Consider the following 20,641-nt stretch of genomic DNA (forward strand, 5'->3'; position numbering starts at 1 on the left):
GGAAAAATACGTGAACAACAAAAAGTAAAACCCCCCTAAATTTCGAAGAATCAGAAGTGAAGTGAGCAAAAACTGCAAAAGAAAGGAAAAAACAAATCTCAAGAGATTAATGATGGTTTTCGTCAACTGTGAACTAATTAACGGTGGTCATCGACACCAACTGACTGAATAACGGTGGTTGTCGACGAATGGGCTTTTCACGAATAGAATGCAAGAGGGGAGTGAGTTTAGTGTTAGTGAATGTTTGAATGATAAATTGGGTTGTATTTTTTGTTTGGTTTTTGGATTCACCTTTTTCAATTTTTATTTTTTGGTTAAATTTGAAAGTTGAGTTAATTGGATGTGACATTTTTTTTTCAATTTTTTTTTACAATTGTCATTTAGTCAAATCTCATTTATTGAAGAACATGTAGGATATTTAAATTATCTAAAAGGGCAAAAATGTCTAAAAATGACAATCTCGCAAGGGCTTTAAAAATGTGATATTTTTGAAAATGTAAAGCCAAAAATTGACATGTAATGCAATTTCCTCAAGAAATAGATTATATTATATCAATAAATCACTAAAAACTAGAAAAAACCAAATCTTCAAATGTTTTGAACCTCAATATTATACATAACCTATGAGTTATTAATATTATATAACACACTTATCTCCTATAGTATTATGAATGCATTTTTCATTCATCATCTTGAGGTTTTCTTGGAAGAATACCAGAGTTTTTTCTGGCAAATTAAGATCTTTTCCATCTCAACGCCACTTTCTGTATCTTCTTTGCGACATCCCCATCTCATTCCCTTAGACATGGTAGCAACAGCATCCACGAAGTAGCTAGTTTCTCGGATGATTGCATATCCATTTGGCCGGAGGATGCGATCCATCTCGAGGAGAACATACTTCATTTCACACCTGTCCAAGCAAATAAATTGCGTCAAAACAAAAATCCTTATTGATCGTATATTTTAGTATAGATAGACCTCATTACTATAGCATTGAAAACTAAAATTAAGCCCTTGTTGGATCCTCATTATTTCCAAAATACATTTTTCTCTTTTATTTTCGACCACACATTTTTCAATAAAATAATATTACATGCAAACCTAAAACTATTCCTTATGTTTTAACCACACACCTCCATCAAAACACCATTTCAAAATGCATTCTAGACCAAAAAAGAAATGGGGCTCAAACAGGCTATAAATAAATAAATGTGCCACCCCCCAATAGCTTAAACTTTTAAACAATGAGGTTCATCCTGATATACGCATTAATGAAAATTATGAACACATCAGGCTTTTAATGAAAATAATAACCCCGGGCTGGACTTATGTGACATGTTAAAGACTAAATTTAAATAAATGTGTTTTTCTCTAATAGCTTAAATTCTCATACGAGGAGATTCGACTATTAACTCGGCGGGTTATGATTGAGACCATCAGTTCCACAAACCTCAGCATCAAGTAATTTTTTTTACAGATTTTGCCAACTATACAGTTTCATTCGAAAATTTAACAAAATATGACTCTTCAATGAACAACATCTACTACTTATCAATGTAGCAATGGTCTATATTTAGATGATAATTAAAGAAATCAAGGTTCACATGCTTCTGAGAAATATTAATGCGTCATATAACTTAATAATGATGTCTTACTCTTACCTACACCCAACCCAATTTAGATAAGTCGCGAAGAAAATATTTCACCTCAATGATTTGCCAGATTTATAGATAAATAAAGGTTACAGAACATACACATAAAGCCCCTCTACTCAGCAAGAATTCAATTCCCAAAACACCCACAAAAAATGGACATTTATATTACTGTACTCTTGCATATTTCATGTGTGGGATTCAATATAAGTCTATAACACTCAGACCTATATCCTTAAACTCCCTGGCATCTGTATGATTGTGAAGCATGATAGCTTGTTTGTGTAATGTTAAACTATAGGGATGCTACTGGAGAAAACGAAGCAAACCATGAGATGGTAAAAATTGTAAATCATCCAAAAAATATACTATCAGGATAGGTATTTGATTGTCTTGCCTGTGACTTTCTGCTGTGAAGAGTCCATCTAGATGAAGAAGATCATATGTTCGAGGGTAAGTTGAGAAAGCCTCACACCTACAAAAACAAAACTAAGTGATTCAACATATATCTTCCAATCATAGAATTTAATGAAAACATTATTTTGCATTCTGTACTGTATTTACAAGTCTCGATAAAATTACCAGTCATGGTAAGCTCCTATAAGGCCCCTATCATAAACCACAGCAAGCGTATTTGCAGCATATGAAGAAACGACATTCATTACCCATAGCGGATCATCAATCAAAGCGGCCGCAAACCCTCCATACATAGTGTTCATGTCAATTACATTTCTTATCTTATCGGTCCCAATTGCAGGAAGCAACTTCTTGTAATGCTTCACCCGTAACTTCCATTTGCTATCGTCATTCTGGAAAGCACCAGAACTGCCTCCACGAACATCAGCAACACGCTCCGGAGCCTTGTGCAACCTTTCTGGCCATTTCGGGAGGGACTCTAATGCTACTCTCTTTAACTTCGGGTTTGGAACCACGACACATGGCCGAAGTGGAGTGTACCAGGCCGAATCTGGCTCTGTTCCATCATCACACTTCGGAGGGTAATTGTCAGGAGTCTCGAGCTTTTTATAGCAGCTATTGTCTGATAATTTCTGCCAAACAGCAATGTCATCCTTTTGGTTGTACAATTTGAAACACATTGAAGTTAGCGAGTCCTGTAACTTTTCATAATTTGATTTCTGCTCTTCAATGGTAGTGTTCCATCCCCTCCAGCGTCTTTTATAGTTCACTGGTGGGCCAGAGAGTGCCCAAAAGCCTCCAGGCCGCAGTATACGATGAATCTCCAGAAGGTAAATACCGCCTGAAAATGATGGAATTTTCATTAGTTAAGGTAGACGTTAGATTTCAAGAAAACCATGTCATGCAGCTATGCATACAATCCCTTATTTTAATCTATTTTGAAATGCATAACCACTTCGGTCTAGTTTTAATGATGTTAAATTCAAAACATATGCATTTAGACTCGTGTGATGAATTTAACATCATTAACACTAGATCGAAGTGGTTATGCAGTGCAAAATAGATTAAGTAAGGCAACATGATGTTTCTTTCAACAACCTTGTGTTATTCATAACCTGTACAAATTTTGATGATAATCTTAGAAAGATGTTTATAACTAAGATGATTTCCAAGTGCATCAAGAATCATAGCTTCTGTTCACATTGTTGAAAAGGGGTTTCAAACTTCATATTAAATTAAATACATTGAAGTCCTCTAGGAAGACGTTCATAAGCAAGCAAAGGAAAAAATGGAACCAGCTAATATATTATGGAGCATGGTTAGAAAAAAATTTAGCCTCTGATTGAGAGGGTAATACCAAATGCAGTCCATGGAATGAGGCATCTTGAGCAGTGTGCCATATCAAAAGAGTTTGAAGGGAAAGGAAGTCTCTGTGTTGATATGATGCCCAGAATTGCAGGAATTCCACGTTCCAGAGCAAATTGAACCTGAGCCTCATGATTATCTCTTGGAGCAAGAGAGACAGTCAGAATCCCACGGTCTAATATATAACCTCCCCAGCTGGCAACCTAAACATGTGTGTGAGAAGAAGTTCAAATCTCAAGACAAGTACATCTAAAATGTCCCGAAAAATAATAAAATAAATAAGGAGAAGTTGTATTATTTTCGGATTAAAGAACTATCTTTGTTCATGGAAACCTGTAACGATAAATAACACCTAATTCCCCAACCCCCAGTGACATGACAAAAAGATAACAGACATAATCATTATTATATGTTATAACAAGTACACTGACAATATTGGCAAGCATGCATACAGCATTACAAAATTCTAATGCAACATGTGGAAAGATGATATACAATGAAGATTCCCATATGGGATTTTGGCACTAAGATTTCTAGTTGTATTGCTCCAAAGTCAAGCCTACCCATAAATTAATAATCATATTTGAAGGCTGTTATCAAATACAAACATAAAATAACAAAGTTACACCTTAGAAAGTTTTCCTTAACTTCATAATTATGAAAACGTATTTGCTTTCCTTGAGCATTGATAGGGGCATCACCGAACCTCAAATCAATGGGATAAGGTCTCAAGGATGGTAATAAATGATATAGAGTGCAAATTACAACATAAGAATATTTTGATCTATCATGATAAGGAAAAAAATTCTTTGTATGGATGAAGTGTATCATGAAGGGGACTCACTCCACACCCAGTGTCAATAGCAGTCCGGACAGTCCCATCTGTCATTCCTGATATCAGATCTTGCATCAAATCGACATAAGGACCAACACCTTTGGGGAACGTGGTTCCCCCACCAGGGAAGAAGAACTTATCCCCCTCTTTCCTCAGCCAATGTTGATCTGATTTTTTTTTGCTTATCCAATCATAGGGGACATTCCTGAATTATGAAAGCTAAAATACATCACACAAAAATGAAAAAGAAAAAAAATCCAAACCTCTTTATAATAAAAAATGCTTTATAACATTAGGAAAATACTTATTACCTGTACCAACACTCATCTCTACTCTTAGGCCATCGTATAGGAAACTTATAGCCATCAGGTGGTGGAACTAAGCACTCTTTCTTTTCATATAACGGAGGACAATGACGCTCTAGAAAAATAAGCCGATGAATACTGTACTTCTTCCACCTCTGTAACAGTAGCACTATGTCATCCATATTATATTTTAACACAATATAGTAAAAAATTAAATCCCCAATCAAGAAAAAGACCTTAAGGTCACAATGAGATAAATCATAGAAAGTACCCTTGGATCTGTGCACGGCGTGTAATCCTGATAATCAATGCTGCATTCAGGAAAAGTTACTTCTTTAGCTTGGAGAGGACATGCAACCATTTCCTTGGAAGTTTCAATAGCCTTAGTAATGTCCTTAGCTACGTATCTGTCCTTTTCCGAACAAAACATTCCGCCAAGATAGAATGAAAACCCACATAACACAACAACTATTATTGCCATGGGGACTGTCACAAAACTTTTATCGTGTTGATGTGTGGGGTTACCATCTTTGGGATTCATGGTCTAAGAATTTATTTACTATCTGCACACGCGTTCACAAGACAAGTTGTAAATTACTGCATATGAATAAATCTATATCAATAGAGAAGAGATGTAATTCTTTTATATCCAAAATTCACAACCCATTTCTAATTAGTGGAAGAAAATGAATAAAAAAGTTAAAAGATAGCTAAGCAGGAACCTTCAAAAGTCATCTCCAAATTGTCAAAAAAAAAAAAAAAAGGTCCCAATCATAAAAAAGAAAAGTTCAATTAAGTATAGAGAAAAGCAAAAGCTTCTTGACCATTTCGATCAAATTGCTGACCCGTGCAATCACCAAATGTTAGCATCCAATAAAATGATTTATTACCAATACTTAATCCAAAAGCAATGCTCAAAGAACGAAATTATTTATAAGTTGAATGCTTAATAGTACACCACATGTAACATATATAAGTAATGCAATTACATAAACTCTTTAGCAGCAATTGATAAAATTGCAGCTTGAAGAGAAGATTCAATTCATGAAAAATGTAAATCTAGGAAGGATACAAATTACAAAAATTAGGCTAAATATGGAGAAGAAACACAGTACAAAGACAAAGAAAAACTGGGAATTATGGTTAAGATAGCCACTATGAATTAGCTTTAAGATCTGTGAAAACTATATCTCACCGTAACTAGGGACACATTACACTTTTCAAGTAACTTTCTCTTTATATTTTCCACATGATGTTGGGACCTACCCTTTATGAAATTTCCTTGTCATAATGAGGGCCCTCTTTGCCACTAAGTCGGCAAAAGTTGAGAGAAAAATGAAGCCAATTAAATAATCTCACCCAACTGAAACCATGAAAAATCCAACAAACGCACAAGAAACTTAAAGAATCTGCACAATGACATTGATATGCATATCCTAATAGAAAAAAAATGTGGAGATAATTTAATCATCCCTTAAAAGTTCTGGGAAAAAAATGTTGCTATTGAATAAATTGTGGCTGTTAGCCAACCAACTGATTCCCATTCCGAAGAAAAAAAACCAAGCACAAAGATCCAAAACAACCTCACCAAATGCATAAAAACTTCAGGCAAGATTTTCTGATATATAATTATCCCAAACAGTATATACACAGTCATAGACATATTGAGAAAGAAAGCACAAAAAACATATGCAATTTTTATATGTAAAACTATTTATATGCTTAATTTTGGCAGTATAATTGCATAAACTCCGGGACAAAGAGTGACCCATGTCCAAAATCAGATCTGATTCGAAAAATTAAAGAAATCCCATTTCCTAAGTAACCCAATTACCATTTTACTTTTTTCCTCAAAGAGATAAATCGCAATGAAGTAATGCTGATTACATAGCATAACGCAAAATGTTAAGAGAGAGACCCAGAAAACCCAAAAAAAACAAAAAAAAAACAAAAAACAAAAAAAAGTACCTTCTACAGTGTGTACCTTTATCTGTAAACACACATACAAAGTTCAGAAACGTGTATTTCTGATACAAAATTGGGTGTACTTTGTGCACACAAGTCTCCGTTTTCAAATATTGAATTAAAACAAAATCAGCTACTTTCAGGTTGGCCTTGAAGAGAGATCTTGCTGATAAAAATTTTATGAGACTGTCAGAGAAAGAATTAAAGAGAGGGGGGAGCTGAGAAGAGGAAGAGTTCGCATGGATGTAGAGATGCTTGTGAGGGCCCCACAGGGCACTTCTTCACTGCCAAAGGACGGACGCCGTCAAACCTGACAGAGCAGAGATCGTGAGTTCGAAACATGGGGCTCTTGGAAGGCAAGGATTTATTCTTGGAAGGCAAGGGAACATTTGGAAGACAATGATTTATTCTTGGAAGGCAAGTGGAAACTTGAAAGGCAAGGATTATTCTTGGAAGGCAAGGTGCAATTTGGATTGGCTTGCTTGGCACTTTGTCAGACCAGGTGGGGAGCGCTCGGACCCTGGTCAGTCGGAGGCACATCCTGCGATTAACCGGACTGTGTGAAGAGGGGCCGGATCACAGACCCAAGGATTAGTCAAGAATTGGACCCCTTGTAAAAAAAAAAAAAAAAAAAAGAGATGCTTGTGAGGCCCCGGGCCATACGCTAGTGGTGCAAACGACGGGACGGAGCTTATTTTAAGCCTTGTTGATAATTTCGGTATGGGGTTCGATTTCTAAAATATGAAGTTGGACTCTTTGTAGGTGTAGTGTACAAATAGTTCTTGTTCCCTATCTCGTTGAAGCACATCTCGCGATTTACCTCCCTCACAAAGTTCTAGAAATTGGATGGGGCCATGAAGGTCCTCAAGATTGGGGTTCAACCTTTTTTTTTTTTTTTCTTTTTTTTTTTGGGTAAGAGATGCTGGTGAGTGTTTGTTCTTTAAATAAAGAAACAAAAGTAGAAATAATAAAGAGATATAAACAAGTAGGTCCCTCCATTATAACAATTTATTTAATTTCACCCCTTTCTTTACGCTACTTATATACGCTTTTTTAAAGAGCGTTTTCAGTGTTTAGGTGAATTCTTAAAGAAAATTTGTCGCATGAGCCGAAAATTAAATTAAAAAAATATAGAAAAGTTTTGTCCATATTCAAAATCTTTGTTGACCAAATGACTTAAGATTTATACTTTTTTCTTTTATGCATCGTTAGTTGAGAGAAAATGTAATTGTAGCATTTGGGTCCTAAATGAACTAATAAAAAGGTTAAATATTAAGTCCCGTTTGAGTCCTATTTTAGTAATAATATGTATCTTGAAACAGTATATAGACTAAATTAACACGTGATATCTATTAATTACATGTCATTAAAAATTTCCGTGGAGTGACGAGCATGGGAAAAGAGGTGCAACCACACCGATGAAGGCTTTAAGGAAAAGAATGAAAGAGTTAGAGAAAGAGTTTTAGAGCGGAAAACAAAATAATATATTAACGATGTGACGGAAGATTTTACAAAAATTATGTCTTTAGTTTAGTTTTTATTTGAACCCATTTTCTGGGTTCGTAATATGGTCTTTTGGAGAATGTGTGGATTAAATATACGGAAAAAAATTTAAATTTGTGTCTAAAATCATTTTACTGAAAGAATGTGTAACTGAAAATGAATTTGAGAAAAAATAATTTTTTAAAGATTGAGATTCAAACATAAGCTTTCTCTTCGAAACTTTCTTCCTTTCTCTTAATTTCATATGATAGGAGAAGGATTTCTACCGCGGAAATATTTAAAAAACTAAAAACAAGACTTATGGATTTCATTTTTTCGCTACTTCTCTTCCCTTTTTTTTTCTTTTTTCTTTTTTTTTTTTTTTGGTTTTTTGTTTTTTTTTTTCAATTTTTTTTTTTTTTTTTTTTTTTTTTTTTTTTATTCTCAACTTCATTATTTAGCCCTTATTTTGTTTCTATTTTTTCTCATTAAAATGAAAAATATGACCATCATTCATCACATCAAATTACCAAATTTGAATTTTTATCTCTTGTATGAAATTCGTAACGACTATATTTTTTATTCTCATTCTTCCAAAAATGAGAAACAAACGAGAGCTTAATATTTAGTACAAAGATATCGTCATGTAGAAAGATATTCCTTGTTTCAATTTACAATGGTCGAGGGTGGAACCCACACCTTTTTCCCATTCATCCTAGAATTTAATACTGATTAATTTGCCGTACTCTTTCATTTATTGGTGTTGCGGCAAAGGTGGTTGAATACTTTGTTTTAGCAATCAAAATGTTTATTTATTTATTTATTTCGAATTTCCACAACTGCATAGCTGATAGCAATTGAAAATCGATGAAATAGTAAACTTATCAATGTTAAAGTATAATCATAGTATACATTCATACTCAAATTTAGATGGAACACATGTCGATACATAATTTGATAGTTTGAAAAATTAAAACAAAAACGTCCAATTATTTTTTGACACATCAATTTGTCTCTTCACTCCCTCTTTTTAAACCTGATTAAATGGCTTTATTCGCTAAAATATGAGATGAAATTATGCCGAGAGATTAAATTATTATCCACATATTAATGCAAGAAAGTTTACACCTAGTGATGATATCTCGGTTAATCGGTATCAATATCTTGGCATTTAGGCCCCTTTTGATTTCTATTCTTTGGTCACAAAAATGAAAAATATGACCGTTATTCATTATATCAAACAATCATATTTGACTTTTTATATTTTGTGTGGGATCCATAACGACAATATTTCTCATTCTCATTCTTATGAAAATGGAAATCAAACGGGGGTTTAGTTTATCATCTGAACTAGATTTCAATTATAAAGTGAAAATTATTTATAACTCTGAAAGAAATAAAAAGGATAAAATTAAATAATAAAATATTTTATATTGGTTTAAACACAAAAGGAAAAAAAAAGAAAAAATGGTCATTATCAATTGTCATTCACGAAATTCGATTTGGGGAAGAAAAGGAAATGAACTGGATTCTCATTCCCAGAATTTTCTATGGTCAAAATGAAATGGTCGATTCTACTTTTAAAACGCTAATCATCAATTATACAATTTTTATTCTTAATATATATTTTGTCATAAACTCTAATGAACAAGATTTTAACTTATTTTCTTCATTAATTCAATTGTTAATAAAATTGAGCCCTGTTTGTCTCCCATTATTTAAAAATATTTTTCTACAGATTCATTTTCAATCACATATTTACAAAATAAAATATTTTATACGTAAATTCAATTTTTTTTTCCTACTTTTGAATCATAATTTTTTTTTTTTGCCAAAAAATCACTATTTAAAACAATGTTTTTCCAAAAAAAGGACCACCAAACAAGGACTAAGTGTCATTGCTAATGGGACGAGGGGCGGGAGGGGGTAGAAGGGATTATGTGCTTGTTTGGGAAAACATAAAAATCGTTAAAAAAAAGTTAAGATCAAAGCTAACAAATAATTTTAATCAAACATTTCATGATGCCCGCACAAATTAATTTAATCAATTTTTATTTTAAAAAAAAGTTAAAAAATTTATGAAAAACTTTTTCAAAATAACCCATAAAGTGAAAGCAAATGCGTGGTTAGCCCGCAATACTCATTAAAAGTAATTATGGCTTTTGTTCACTAACAAACAAGCTTTGCTTCCAATCTTCAACGAATTAGTTGTTTGCTCAATAAATCGGAGAAGAAATGAATGCCTCAAGTCACATCAGAAACAATAATTTTTCAGTATAATTATTATTTATATTTTATATTGAGTGAAAACAAATGATGTCAAATTTTCGTATATGTATGTGTGCACCTCTTTATTTTTTTTATTTTTTTTTTATTATTTTTTTAATGCAATTTTAATACAGATAGTGCCAATTTGTTGAAATATGTTTAGAGCTTTGCTTTATGAACATAGGTTGGCATTTCTGTATACAATCTCTTCACAAGAAGGGAGCCACGATCTTGTGAGGGGGGCGGGTACAAGAAGCAAAACCCACATTTTTAACACTGGTGTTGTGTTTTGATGGGTAAAATATTTTTAACCCGATCTAAATATGTAATATAAGTAAAATTTCAATTTATTCTTCTTTTTTAATACTATTAAAAACTATCTGATCAACGTTGTCAAACGCACTAAGCCCCCATTTGGTTTCAATTATTATGTATTATAGCATTTGGAATTGTGTTTATGTGAAGAATGTGTGATTAAAAAAGGAAAAAAAAATTCGATTTATGTGTAATATCATTTTTTAGGAAATTGTATAATTAAAAATAAGATAGAAAAATTATAATGTAAAATAATGGAGGTCACACGGCGACTAGGTATGCACACAATACAGCTCAATTTAGTTTATTAATAGTAATAGGCTCTTGAAAGTTGAAACATCAACACATCTTCTTAAAACCCTTAGCTCCCGTTTGTCCCCTTTAAAACTTTTTAATTTAATTTTTTTCTCTCATACTTTCAACCACACAATCTTCAATAAAATAATATTACACTCATATCGAAAACTTTTCAACCACACAATCTTCAAAAAAAATATTATTCTCTTATTATAAATTCAAATAATGATGGCCAAACGGGGCCTTATATTTGTTTTAGTACCTTACAAATGAGGCAACATAATGTATGTCACATTTATATGTCATTGAATTGAACTTCAACATTGTTTGCTCATGTACCTATCTTAACCAACACGAGCAGAAAAGGTGGTTACATGTGTGCGTGTGTGTATATATATATTATTTATTTATTTATTTTTATTTTTTTCCCCTTCCCCCCTTCGTGATCAGCTCGTTAAGGAAATTCGTGATCAGTCCGTGAAGGAAAACAGATGAACAAGAAAATCTCGACTATCTGCATTTATCAAAAATTGTGGTGGCGTTCTTGATGGAACTGGAACTTCAGAGCCTGCTAATAATGAGCCTGAATAGTTTCGATTACACGAAGTTTCCTCTTCATCAGCTACATGTTCGTGTTGCCCGACTGTAAGCAAATGCAAGAAAACAATATTACACAGGATTCATACAGAATAAGAGACAGTAAAAACCAGTAGCAGCATTGAAGATACTGAAATAGATTCCACTAGGACTAATAAAGATGAAATTAGTTTTATTGTGTTTGAAATGTAAAACTAAATGCATAAGCATATTTATTTACCAAACCTAATTCATCCAATAAACCTTAAAACTTTTCGTGACCACAATCAAATCCAAAAGTGTAGTAAATTTGTAAATGGCCATGTATATCCAGCAGCAAAGATAGCATACCTGCAATGTTTTGTCCCAACTAATATATCTCATCGTCGGGAATTTCTGGTGTCAAAAACTTCTTAGGGTCTTTGCTGATCTCTTCGTAATTGAATGTAGAAGCCTTGAACTTTTCAGGAACAGGCACAAGTGGAATAATGGTATCTCTGTCAATAACCCCGTCAATTATGCCATATTCAACTGCGTCAATAGATGACATGTAATGATCCCCATCAATATCATTTCAACTTGTTCAAATGAGCGACCAGTGAAATTGGATATAATTCTAGTGACATTTTTTTTGTTATGTGTTACTTCCCAGGCTTGAATTTCGACATCTATTGCTTGCCCACTTGCACCCCCCAGTGGCTGATGTATCATAATTCGTGCATTAGGCATTGCAAAGCATTTGCCTTTTGTGCCACTACCAAGGATTAAGGAAGCTGTTGATGCTGAAATGCCTAGAGCAATTGCGGAGACGTCAGCTCTAACAAGTCGTACAACATCAAAAATGGCCATTGCAGCACTGATGAATAGTTGAAAGAAAATCAGTATATCCAAAATAGAGAAACATGGTGCAAGAACTAATTCAATAACAGTAAACTAATGGAATGAATCCAGTTATGGGTGAAGGCCCAAAGAGCAGATGCTAACACACGAATTTCACCCACGGATAGGATTGGAGTGCAAGCTCAGTCGAGATGAGGTCACAGATAAGATTCAAATTGAAGCACAGCTCACTTGGCTCAGGGCTGATGCTCTAGTCGTTGATAAGAAGCCTCACAAAGTTCAACCAAGTTCATTCTCCATTTCAACGATTCAAAATTTGGATCAAAAGAAACACCGGAACCTTCATTCAGGCTTCAAGGATCTTCTATTCCCTTTTTAGTTTTATTAAAACTGAGGGTGTGTTTGTCATCCATTATTTGGGAAAAATGTATTGTGGAATAGTGATTGATGTTGAAATGTGTGGTTAAAAAAGAAGGAAAAGTTTTTGATTTACGTATAATATTACTTTAATGAAGAATGTGTGGTTAAAAATGAATACTATAGAAAAATTAATGGGAAAGAATGAGAGAATAGATAACAAACAAGGGCTGAATTTGTGAATGATGCAAGTTTCAACATCGTTGAATATAGGGGGTAACATGATTAAAGGAGATTCAACAGTACACTTCCTATTTACATTATTGTACATCTTATGAATACTTCCTGTGGAAGTTAAATCCTTTTGTGAACAGAAGATAAAGACTCAAGCTAGTATTGTCCTTTTCTTCACAGAAGATTGGACTTGAAAGTTCCAAGACCAACAATGATGAGATACTCATTAACAGTTAAATAGAAATAACATAGCAAGATAACATCCCACTGGGCAAGCTACATCAACTTTCACTTGTAGACATTCCTAGAAATTAATATCAAATAGAAATAACATACTTCCGCTCATTTCACTACAACAATTCTAGGGTAGTTAAAACAGACTACAGATTCAAGCAAAATGAGTCCAGCAGCAGCAATGAGCATTAAAAATTTCAGCATTTGAAGCTGCTAATCCATTGAAGCAATCACTCCCACCTTCTAACAACAAATAAATCTTAAGGGTAAACTTCTATATGCCAAACACCTAAAAGTCATCAATTTAGTATATGATCCAACATTATGGATAATGCGGCCGATTCCTAATACAGAACAGACTTGAAAGAAGTCCCAACTCAAATCAAGTACTGAAACGTTCCCTCAGGGTTTATCTAAAGTTTATAAAGTGCAGGCAGGATCTCCTCCTGAATACAATTGTAACATCTACTAATCTAAGAGTCCGTTTGATTGCAAAGATGGAATTGAAAACGAATTTTAGGGAATTGAATTGCCTAGAAATTATTTTCCTGAGAATTGTAAATTATTGTGTTTGATAGATATAATTTTTCACGTGAAAAATGTTAAAATAAAAGTGTTTTTTGATGTTCGTTTGGCTTTGTTTTATATGAAAATTGTCAATTAAAGTGATAGGATTTACTGGTACTGGGGATGAAATTTGTTTCCATTGTCAAAAAAAAAAATCGAGAAAATCATCTATCTTTTAGTGTTCGTTTAGCTTTGTTTTACATTAAAATTGTCAATTAAAAAGAAACTTTTTTTACAATAATTCTTATAATTTGTTTCCATTGTCAAATAAAAAATTTAAAAAAAAAAAAAAAACCAAGAAAATCACAATTTCCAAGACAAAAAGGAAGTCAAATTCCATGGAAAAAATGTCCGATCAAACACAAAAAAAAGTTGGAAAATGAAATTCATTTTCCATTCTCCATGGAATTCAAGGCCAATCAAACATGGCCAAAGTTTAGAAATAATACGAACAAGTGATAACTATAAGAAGTAGCTTCAATATAGAATACTGCATAATACGATTCCTCAAAATTCATGGTGGAGACTCGATATGCATAGATAGAGCATACTTACGCACATAAAAATAAATAAATAAATAAATAAAAACTAACATCTTAGGAAAGAGAAAGAAAGTGAAGACAAATCTTCAAAATTTTGTTCACTTCATAAAACCACAAACAAAATTTTTGGCATCTCCCACCAAGAAAACCTTTAGATTTTCTGAACTGTAAATGGCCTCATTATCTAATAGTTCCTAAGATAAGATACTATGAAAAATCTTTTATATCCGCAACTTAGCTATGTCCAAATCATCTGCACGGTGTTAATATGTGTTCCTCAGAAGTTATTTCAAAATACATGATTCCTTTTATTCTTACCCCAGTTTCTCACCTAGTCAGACCCAAGAACAATATTGAAAGAAGCATGGAAGTATATCTCTATCCATACTCCAGTTTCTAACTCCCTTGAAATATTATGAGGAAAAAAAAAATCCTGAGAGAGAGAGAGATTCGAATACGTGAGGAAGTTAGTCCATCCATGTATTATAAGGAAGAAATGAGAATTTACTTGTGATGAAACAACATTAGAGAAATATCTATGAAACGGTTCTTCTATGATATGTATATCTAAAATCTGTCCAATTAATGCTTTCGTAGATTCCTTTTCACCTTTATATGTTCTTTATCATTATTTACAATCAAAGTTCGAGTCGTCTAGCTGTTAGCAGCATTTTCAAGGTAAACACATCTACCACACTACCACACAACTTCGTTTAATTTCAGCCTATCGCCTACGGCCATGGACTTCCCTTTTGCAATGATAATTTTGCCTTCCCATTCTAAGCAACATCTGTTATTCATTCGCAGTATCCTCACAATGAGGGACCGAGGGAAATGATACACAAGTATAAACATCCTACATTTCCAAATTAGAATCCAATTAAACACAACATTTCCAACTCTGGAGATAAAAGACAACATTATATACTGTCATCGGTTGTTGTTCAGTAATGAACAATGCTTCAACTCCTTGTTAGACCATGCTGAGTTTTGTGCATAAAATTGGTTATTTCAAATCCTTGTTGGACAAGACCTTTTCTTACAGTAACCCTTTTGCTTTAAAAAGTATAATCTAGAACTCAAGGGCATTTCAAATCCTTGTTGGACAAGACCTTTTCTTACAGTAACCCTTTTGCTTTAAAAAGTATAATCTAGAACTCAAGGGCATTCTAGGACCACTTAATCGATCACTGATTTCCCAAAGTACTGAAAAACTCACAAAATCTTCAAATATGTTAAAAAAAAATTAATTGAATCTCCCCCATCCTCATATGTCAAGTCACCTAAACACAACATGGCCAATCAACAAAAGTTATAAATTGTAATAACCAAAAAGCCTCATATCCCCTCATTTCTCGACACCATCATCTCAAAATCTTCAAGCATCAGTTTATTAATCAATGCAGTTCAAGCATCAGTCTCTTACTTAAATATGCTCCCTTTCCACTTCTCATACAATGACTCGGTAAAACAACCAATTGCCATCATGAATCCCCTGCACAATATTTATGCTGCATGCCAAGTTGCTTCAATTAAATGCACGAACTCTCAAAACCCTATACATACACAAAAGAACAAACTTTTGATTTTACATGCTGCATCAAAACCTCTTCAAATATACATAAATATACAAGGCTTTTGGGGAGGAGTCAGGGAGATTGAGAAACTCTTTCAACCAAACCTATTGAGCTAGATTTGTATAGGGTTATTTAAGTCTTTTGTACCTTTCATTTTCTGTTAATTCGGTTAGATTAGTTAGCTGTATTGTATATAAATACTCACCTATATCACGCTATTCAAATTGATCTGAGATAATAAAATTTCCCCGCCACTCTCCTCCTTTCTCTCTCAACTCCCTTGCTGCCAACTTATCATGGTATCAGAGCAACGAAGTTTTCCGACAATGGCGAGAGAGTCTAATGATCAAATGGAAGTCCAGAATCAATCAGATCACACTGATTTTCCATCTGATTCTTCTACTGGAGATGCGGTTGTTGGAGATGCAGCTTGTCTAGCTAATCGATTGATAAGCGACCCTAATAGTCCTTATTTTCATTATGGCGATAATACAAGGATGCAACTCATCTCTATTATTCTGTCGGAAGACAATTATGCCACATGGAGTCGTGTAGTTACCATGGCCCTTAGTGTCAAAAACAAGGAAGGATTCATTGATGGATCGATCGTTAAACCTGCCGTGACTGATTTATTGAATGCTGCTTGGAAGCGATGTAATCACGTAGTCTCCTCTTGGATCATTAATTCCATTCCAAAGGAACTGTATCCAAGTGTGATGCATAAAGATTCCGCACAGCAGATCTGGATCGAGCGACGCTCCTGCTTACAAAAGACTACTTTCCAAGCGAACTACTGAAGATAGACTACTAGGAGTGGGAACATTTCTTTGTCTAATGATGCCTTTACCTCGCCTTCTCTACCTGATCCGCTTCCGGTATATGAGTCACTCTGAAATTTAGACATTGGCTTAAGGTCCCTCGACCGGGAGTAGGCTTTGGAGAGACCACTCTTTTATGGATGAAACCTGGAAGCCATAAAGCATACTTCCCTGAACACAAATACTTTCTATTACTCTATTTATTTGAGTATCTCAGCCAAATGCAAATTTTTTAGAAGTTCTAAGAGAAGCGCCATTCCCATACCATTAACAAAGAGTTGATTCGTGCACATCTTTCTTAGTAGCAGGGTCGAGGGAAAGAATAGGAAAGGTGATTTCACTATATTTCTTAGAGATCGGTATAGTCAAGGTAATGGAAATCGGATTTATGAGATAAAGAAGCAAATTGCATCAATTTCTCAAGACAATAACTCTGTCAATTCATACTTTAATCGATTTAAAGGTCTATGGGAGGAACTGGACATACCTCATGTGAGATAAATCTCAAACAAGGCCTATCCTTCTACAACCTGATTAAACACATTTCCAATGCAATCTAAACACTTTAAGATCAGACGATGGGTCAGAATTTCACATGGATGATTTCTACCACTCCAAGGGAATCTTACACCAATTAAGTTGTGTTGAGACACCCCAACAAAATGGGGTTGTTGAACGCAAGCATCAACACATTCTTAATGTAGCTTGAGCCATAAAATTCCAAGCCAATCTTCCTCATCAATTCTGGGGAGATTGCATATTAACGGCGACACCTCATCAATCGAACTCCTACCACTATCCTTGGAAACAAATCTCCTTTTGAGATGTTATACCAAGAAAAGCCATCTTACACCCATCTAAAAGTCTTTGGGTGCCTCTGTTATGCATCCACCCTGAAAAGAAACAGAACAAAATTTGATCCAAGAGCCAAGCCATGTATATTTCTTGGGTATCCTCACGGCATGAAGGCTTACAAATTGTATGATCTTCAATCCCACTCCATACTTGTTTCAAGAAATGTTATATTTCATGAGAATATATTCCCATTTCATCATTATGATCTTCTTAATTTTTTTATCAAATTCTACTCATTCATCTCAAGCCGATCAGTTTCTTTTTTTACCACAATCTCTTCTTCAAGATGATATCCCATCTCCCATGCATATTCCTGATATTTCTTCTTCTGAGCATTCCCCAGATTCAACTATTCTTCCTCCAAGATCCTTATCTAATCCAGCAATTCATTCCGATTCTTCCTCTCATGTAATGTCTCCTTCTCCACTTATCCCTTCCCCTCGCAAATCCAACAGATCTCCTAGACCCCCTTCATACCTTCATGATTACCATTGTAGTTTGGTGTCTCAGAGGCCTTCTCTCCAATCTTATTCTTTCGTGAAAGGTCCTACGCTTGGAAAGCAGTACCCCATTTCAGATTACCTGGGATACGATATGTTATCCATTCCTCATGGAAATTTTGCATTGGCTCTATCCACCATCTATGAACCTCAATCTTATGCTGAAGCATCTCAGCATCAGGACTGGTGTATTGCTATGGATACAGAATATCAGGCACTTATTTCCAATGATACTTGGACTGTCGCCAAACTTCCTACTCACAAGAAACCAGTGGCTTGTAAGTGGGTGTTCAAAGTCAAACTTCGTGCAGATGGTTCAGTTGAAAGAAAGAAGGCTCGCCTTGTCGCCAAAGGTTTTACGCAGCAGGCTGAATTAGACTATGAGGAAACCTTTTCTCCCTTTGCCAAACTAGTCACGATGAAGACATTGTTGGCTGTTGCAGCACAGAAAAATTGGCACCTCCATCAGTTAGACATTAATAATGCCTTTTTACATGGCGAGCTGGATGAGGAGGTGTACATGTTAAATCCTCCAGGTTATGAGCAGCAAGGGGTGGATGGAGAGCAATTAATTTGCAAGTTGAACAAGCCCATCTATGGACTCAAACAAGACTTGAGGCAATGGAATGCTAAATTGACTACATATATCTTATCACAGGATTTTAAGCAATCAAAATCGGAGTATTCATTGTTCAGCAAACGGGAAGGCTGCTCATTCACAGTTCTTCACATTTATGTGGATGATATAATTATAGAAGGCAATGATCTGCATCGCATAGAACAATTTAAAAGGGAATTGAATGATCAATTCAGGTTAAAAGACTTGGGAATTCTGAAATATTTCCTAGGACTTGAGGTTGCCAGAACTTCAAAAGGTATATCAATCTGCCAACGGAAATAGTTGATGGATGCTGAGTATCTTGAAGCCAAGCCTGCAACTATTCCTTTGCCGCACAATTTGAAGCTAAATATAAATGATGGGGAGACACTTACAGATGCCAGTGTATATAGAAGGTTGGTAGGGAGACTTTTATATTTGACAATTAAAAGACCAGACTTATCATATGCTGTGCAGGTCCTTCGTCAATTCCTTCAATCTCCGAATCAGTCACATTTGGAAGCAGCTCATCATGTACTAAGATACCTAGAGGGTACACCAGGTCAAGGCTTATTCTTGGAAGGGAAATCTGATCTACATCTCAAAGGCTTCTGCGATGCGGATTGGGCAGCATGTTTAGACACTAGAAGATCCATAACTGGTTATTGCATATTCCTAGGGAACTCACTTATCTCTTGGAAGTCTAAGAAGCAGCATACTGTCTCGAGGTCCTCAGCTGAAGCGGAATACTGATCCATGGCGGCTGCAGTTTGTGAATTGAGCTGGTTAAAGAACATTCTTCGTGATTTGGGTGTTATAAATTCTCGAGCAGCATTATTGCTCTGTGATAATCAGTAGGCTATACACATAGCCAATAATTCCGTGTTTCATGAGCGTACGAAACACATAGAGATCGATTGTCATTTGGTAAGAGATAAAGTCAAAGCGGGAGAAGTAAAAATGATCTACACTGCGTCAAATAATCAGCTGGTTGATTTGCTAACCAAGTCTTTGGGAGAAACACCATTTCAGCTGTTGTTAAACAAGATGGGGGTATTGAATATCCATACCCCATCTTGAGGGGGTGTATTGAGCTAGATTTGTATAGGGTTATTTAAGTCTTTCGTACCTTTCATTTTCTGTTAATTCGGTTAGATTGGTTAGCAGTATTGTATATAAATACTCACCTGTATCACACTATTCAGATTGATCTGAGATAATAAAATTTTCCCGCCACTCTCCTCCTTTCTCTCTCAACTCCCTTGTTGCCAACTTATCAACCCGCCAAAGCACGCATTTACACAAACAGAAGACATCACAAATATCTACTAATTATCCAAACAAAACTAAAAATCAAGATTGCCCGAAATCATTGCACCAAGAAAACAAATGATTATATAACCTACATACCTGAGGGAGCCACCAAGGGAATTGACGAAAAGTCGAATATCCTTAATGGGGTCCTGAGCATCAAGCAAGAGAAGCTGGCTAATAATAGCATCAGCAAGAAAATCATCAACCTGATTTCCCAAGAAGACAATCCTCTCCTTGAGCAACAAACCCATGGCGTCCGTCTCGGCCCCTCGCATCGCAGTGGTCGGAGTCTGCGGGGACGAGGCAGAGAGGTGGAGCAAGAGCGAGTCCTCAGATGGGGCACTTGAATTTTGAGTTGAACAAGTGAATAGGGTAGAATTGAGGGTGCATTTGAGGGGGTAAGTTCGTGAATTTTCTGGGCCGCTGAAGAGAGAATGCGGGTGGCGATTTAGAGAGAGAGTGCCGGTGGTTGAATAGAGATGAATACTGGGAGAGTGGAGTGGAGAGGGTGACCGCGTCCATGGAGAGAGAGAGAGTTGGAGTTGTTCATTTGGAAAGGGAGTTGAGGATATTTCGACCGCAGAAAGGTCAACTGGTCAATGTGCAAACGGATCGGACAGCGACGGGGATGGCGGTGGGCAGAGCGGACCACGAGCTCGGCTCCAGTTCGTGGCTCGTGAAGAACGAGCAGAATTCGGCTGGTTGCTCGAGGACGAGCTCGGCTTGAG

At 35.2% G+C, this 20,641-nt stretch overlaps 1 protein-coding gene and 1 pseudogene across 2 annotated transcripts; both read right to left on the bottom strand.

The window, feature by feature from the left end:
* Window positions 1-545: 545 nt before the first annotated feature.
* LOC111388019 (probable methyltransferase PMT20) lies at window positions 546-6,783 on the bottom strand. 2 transcript variants are annotated; one of them, XM_023012676.1, is made up of 8 exons: window positions 6,559-6,783; window positions 4,846-5,137; window positions 4,581-4,729; window positions 4,279-4,474; window positions 3,427-3,637; window positions 2,235-2,910; window positions 2,050-2,127; window positions 546-910 (listed from the first exon to the last, which is right to left on the bottom strand). In XM_023012676.1, the coding sequence occupies exons 2-8, from the start codon at window positions 5,113-5,115 to the stop codon at window positions 688-690; spliced, it is 1,803 nt and encodes a 600-aa protein (XP_022868444.1). In that variant the 5' UTR covers window positions 5,116-5,137; window positions 6,559-6,783; the 3' UTR covers window positions 546-687. The 2 variants fall into 2 exon arrangements, with proteins under 2 accessions (XP_022868444.1, XP_022868443.1); XM_023012675.1 differs by having other exon boundaries at window positions 6,543-6,783.
* A 4,612-nt stretch (window positions 6,784-11,395) lies between these two features.
* Window positions 11,396-20,641, bottom strand: part of LOC111388030 — a 15,188-nt pseudogene continuing 5,942 nt past the window's right edge.

Source organism: Olea europaea, unplaced genomic scaffold (genome assembly GCF_002742605.1).
Source record: "Olea europaea var. sylvestris unplaced genomic scaffold, O_europaea_v1 scaffold447, whole genome shotgun sequence".
Taxonomy (NCBI): domain Eukaryota; kingdom Viridiplantae; phylum Streptophyta; class Magnoliopsida; order Lamiales; family Oleaceae; genus Olea; species Olea europaea.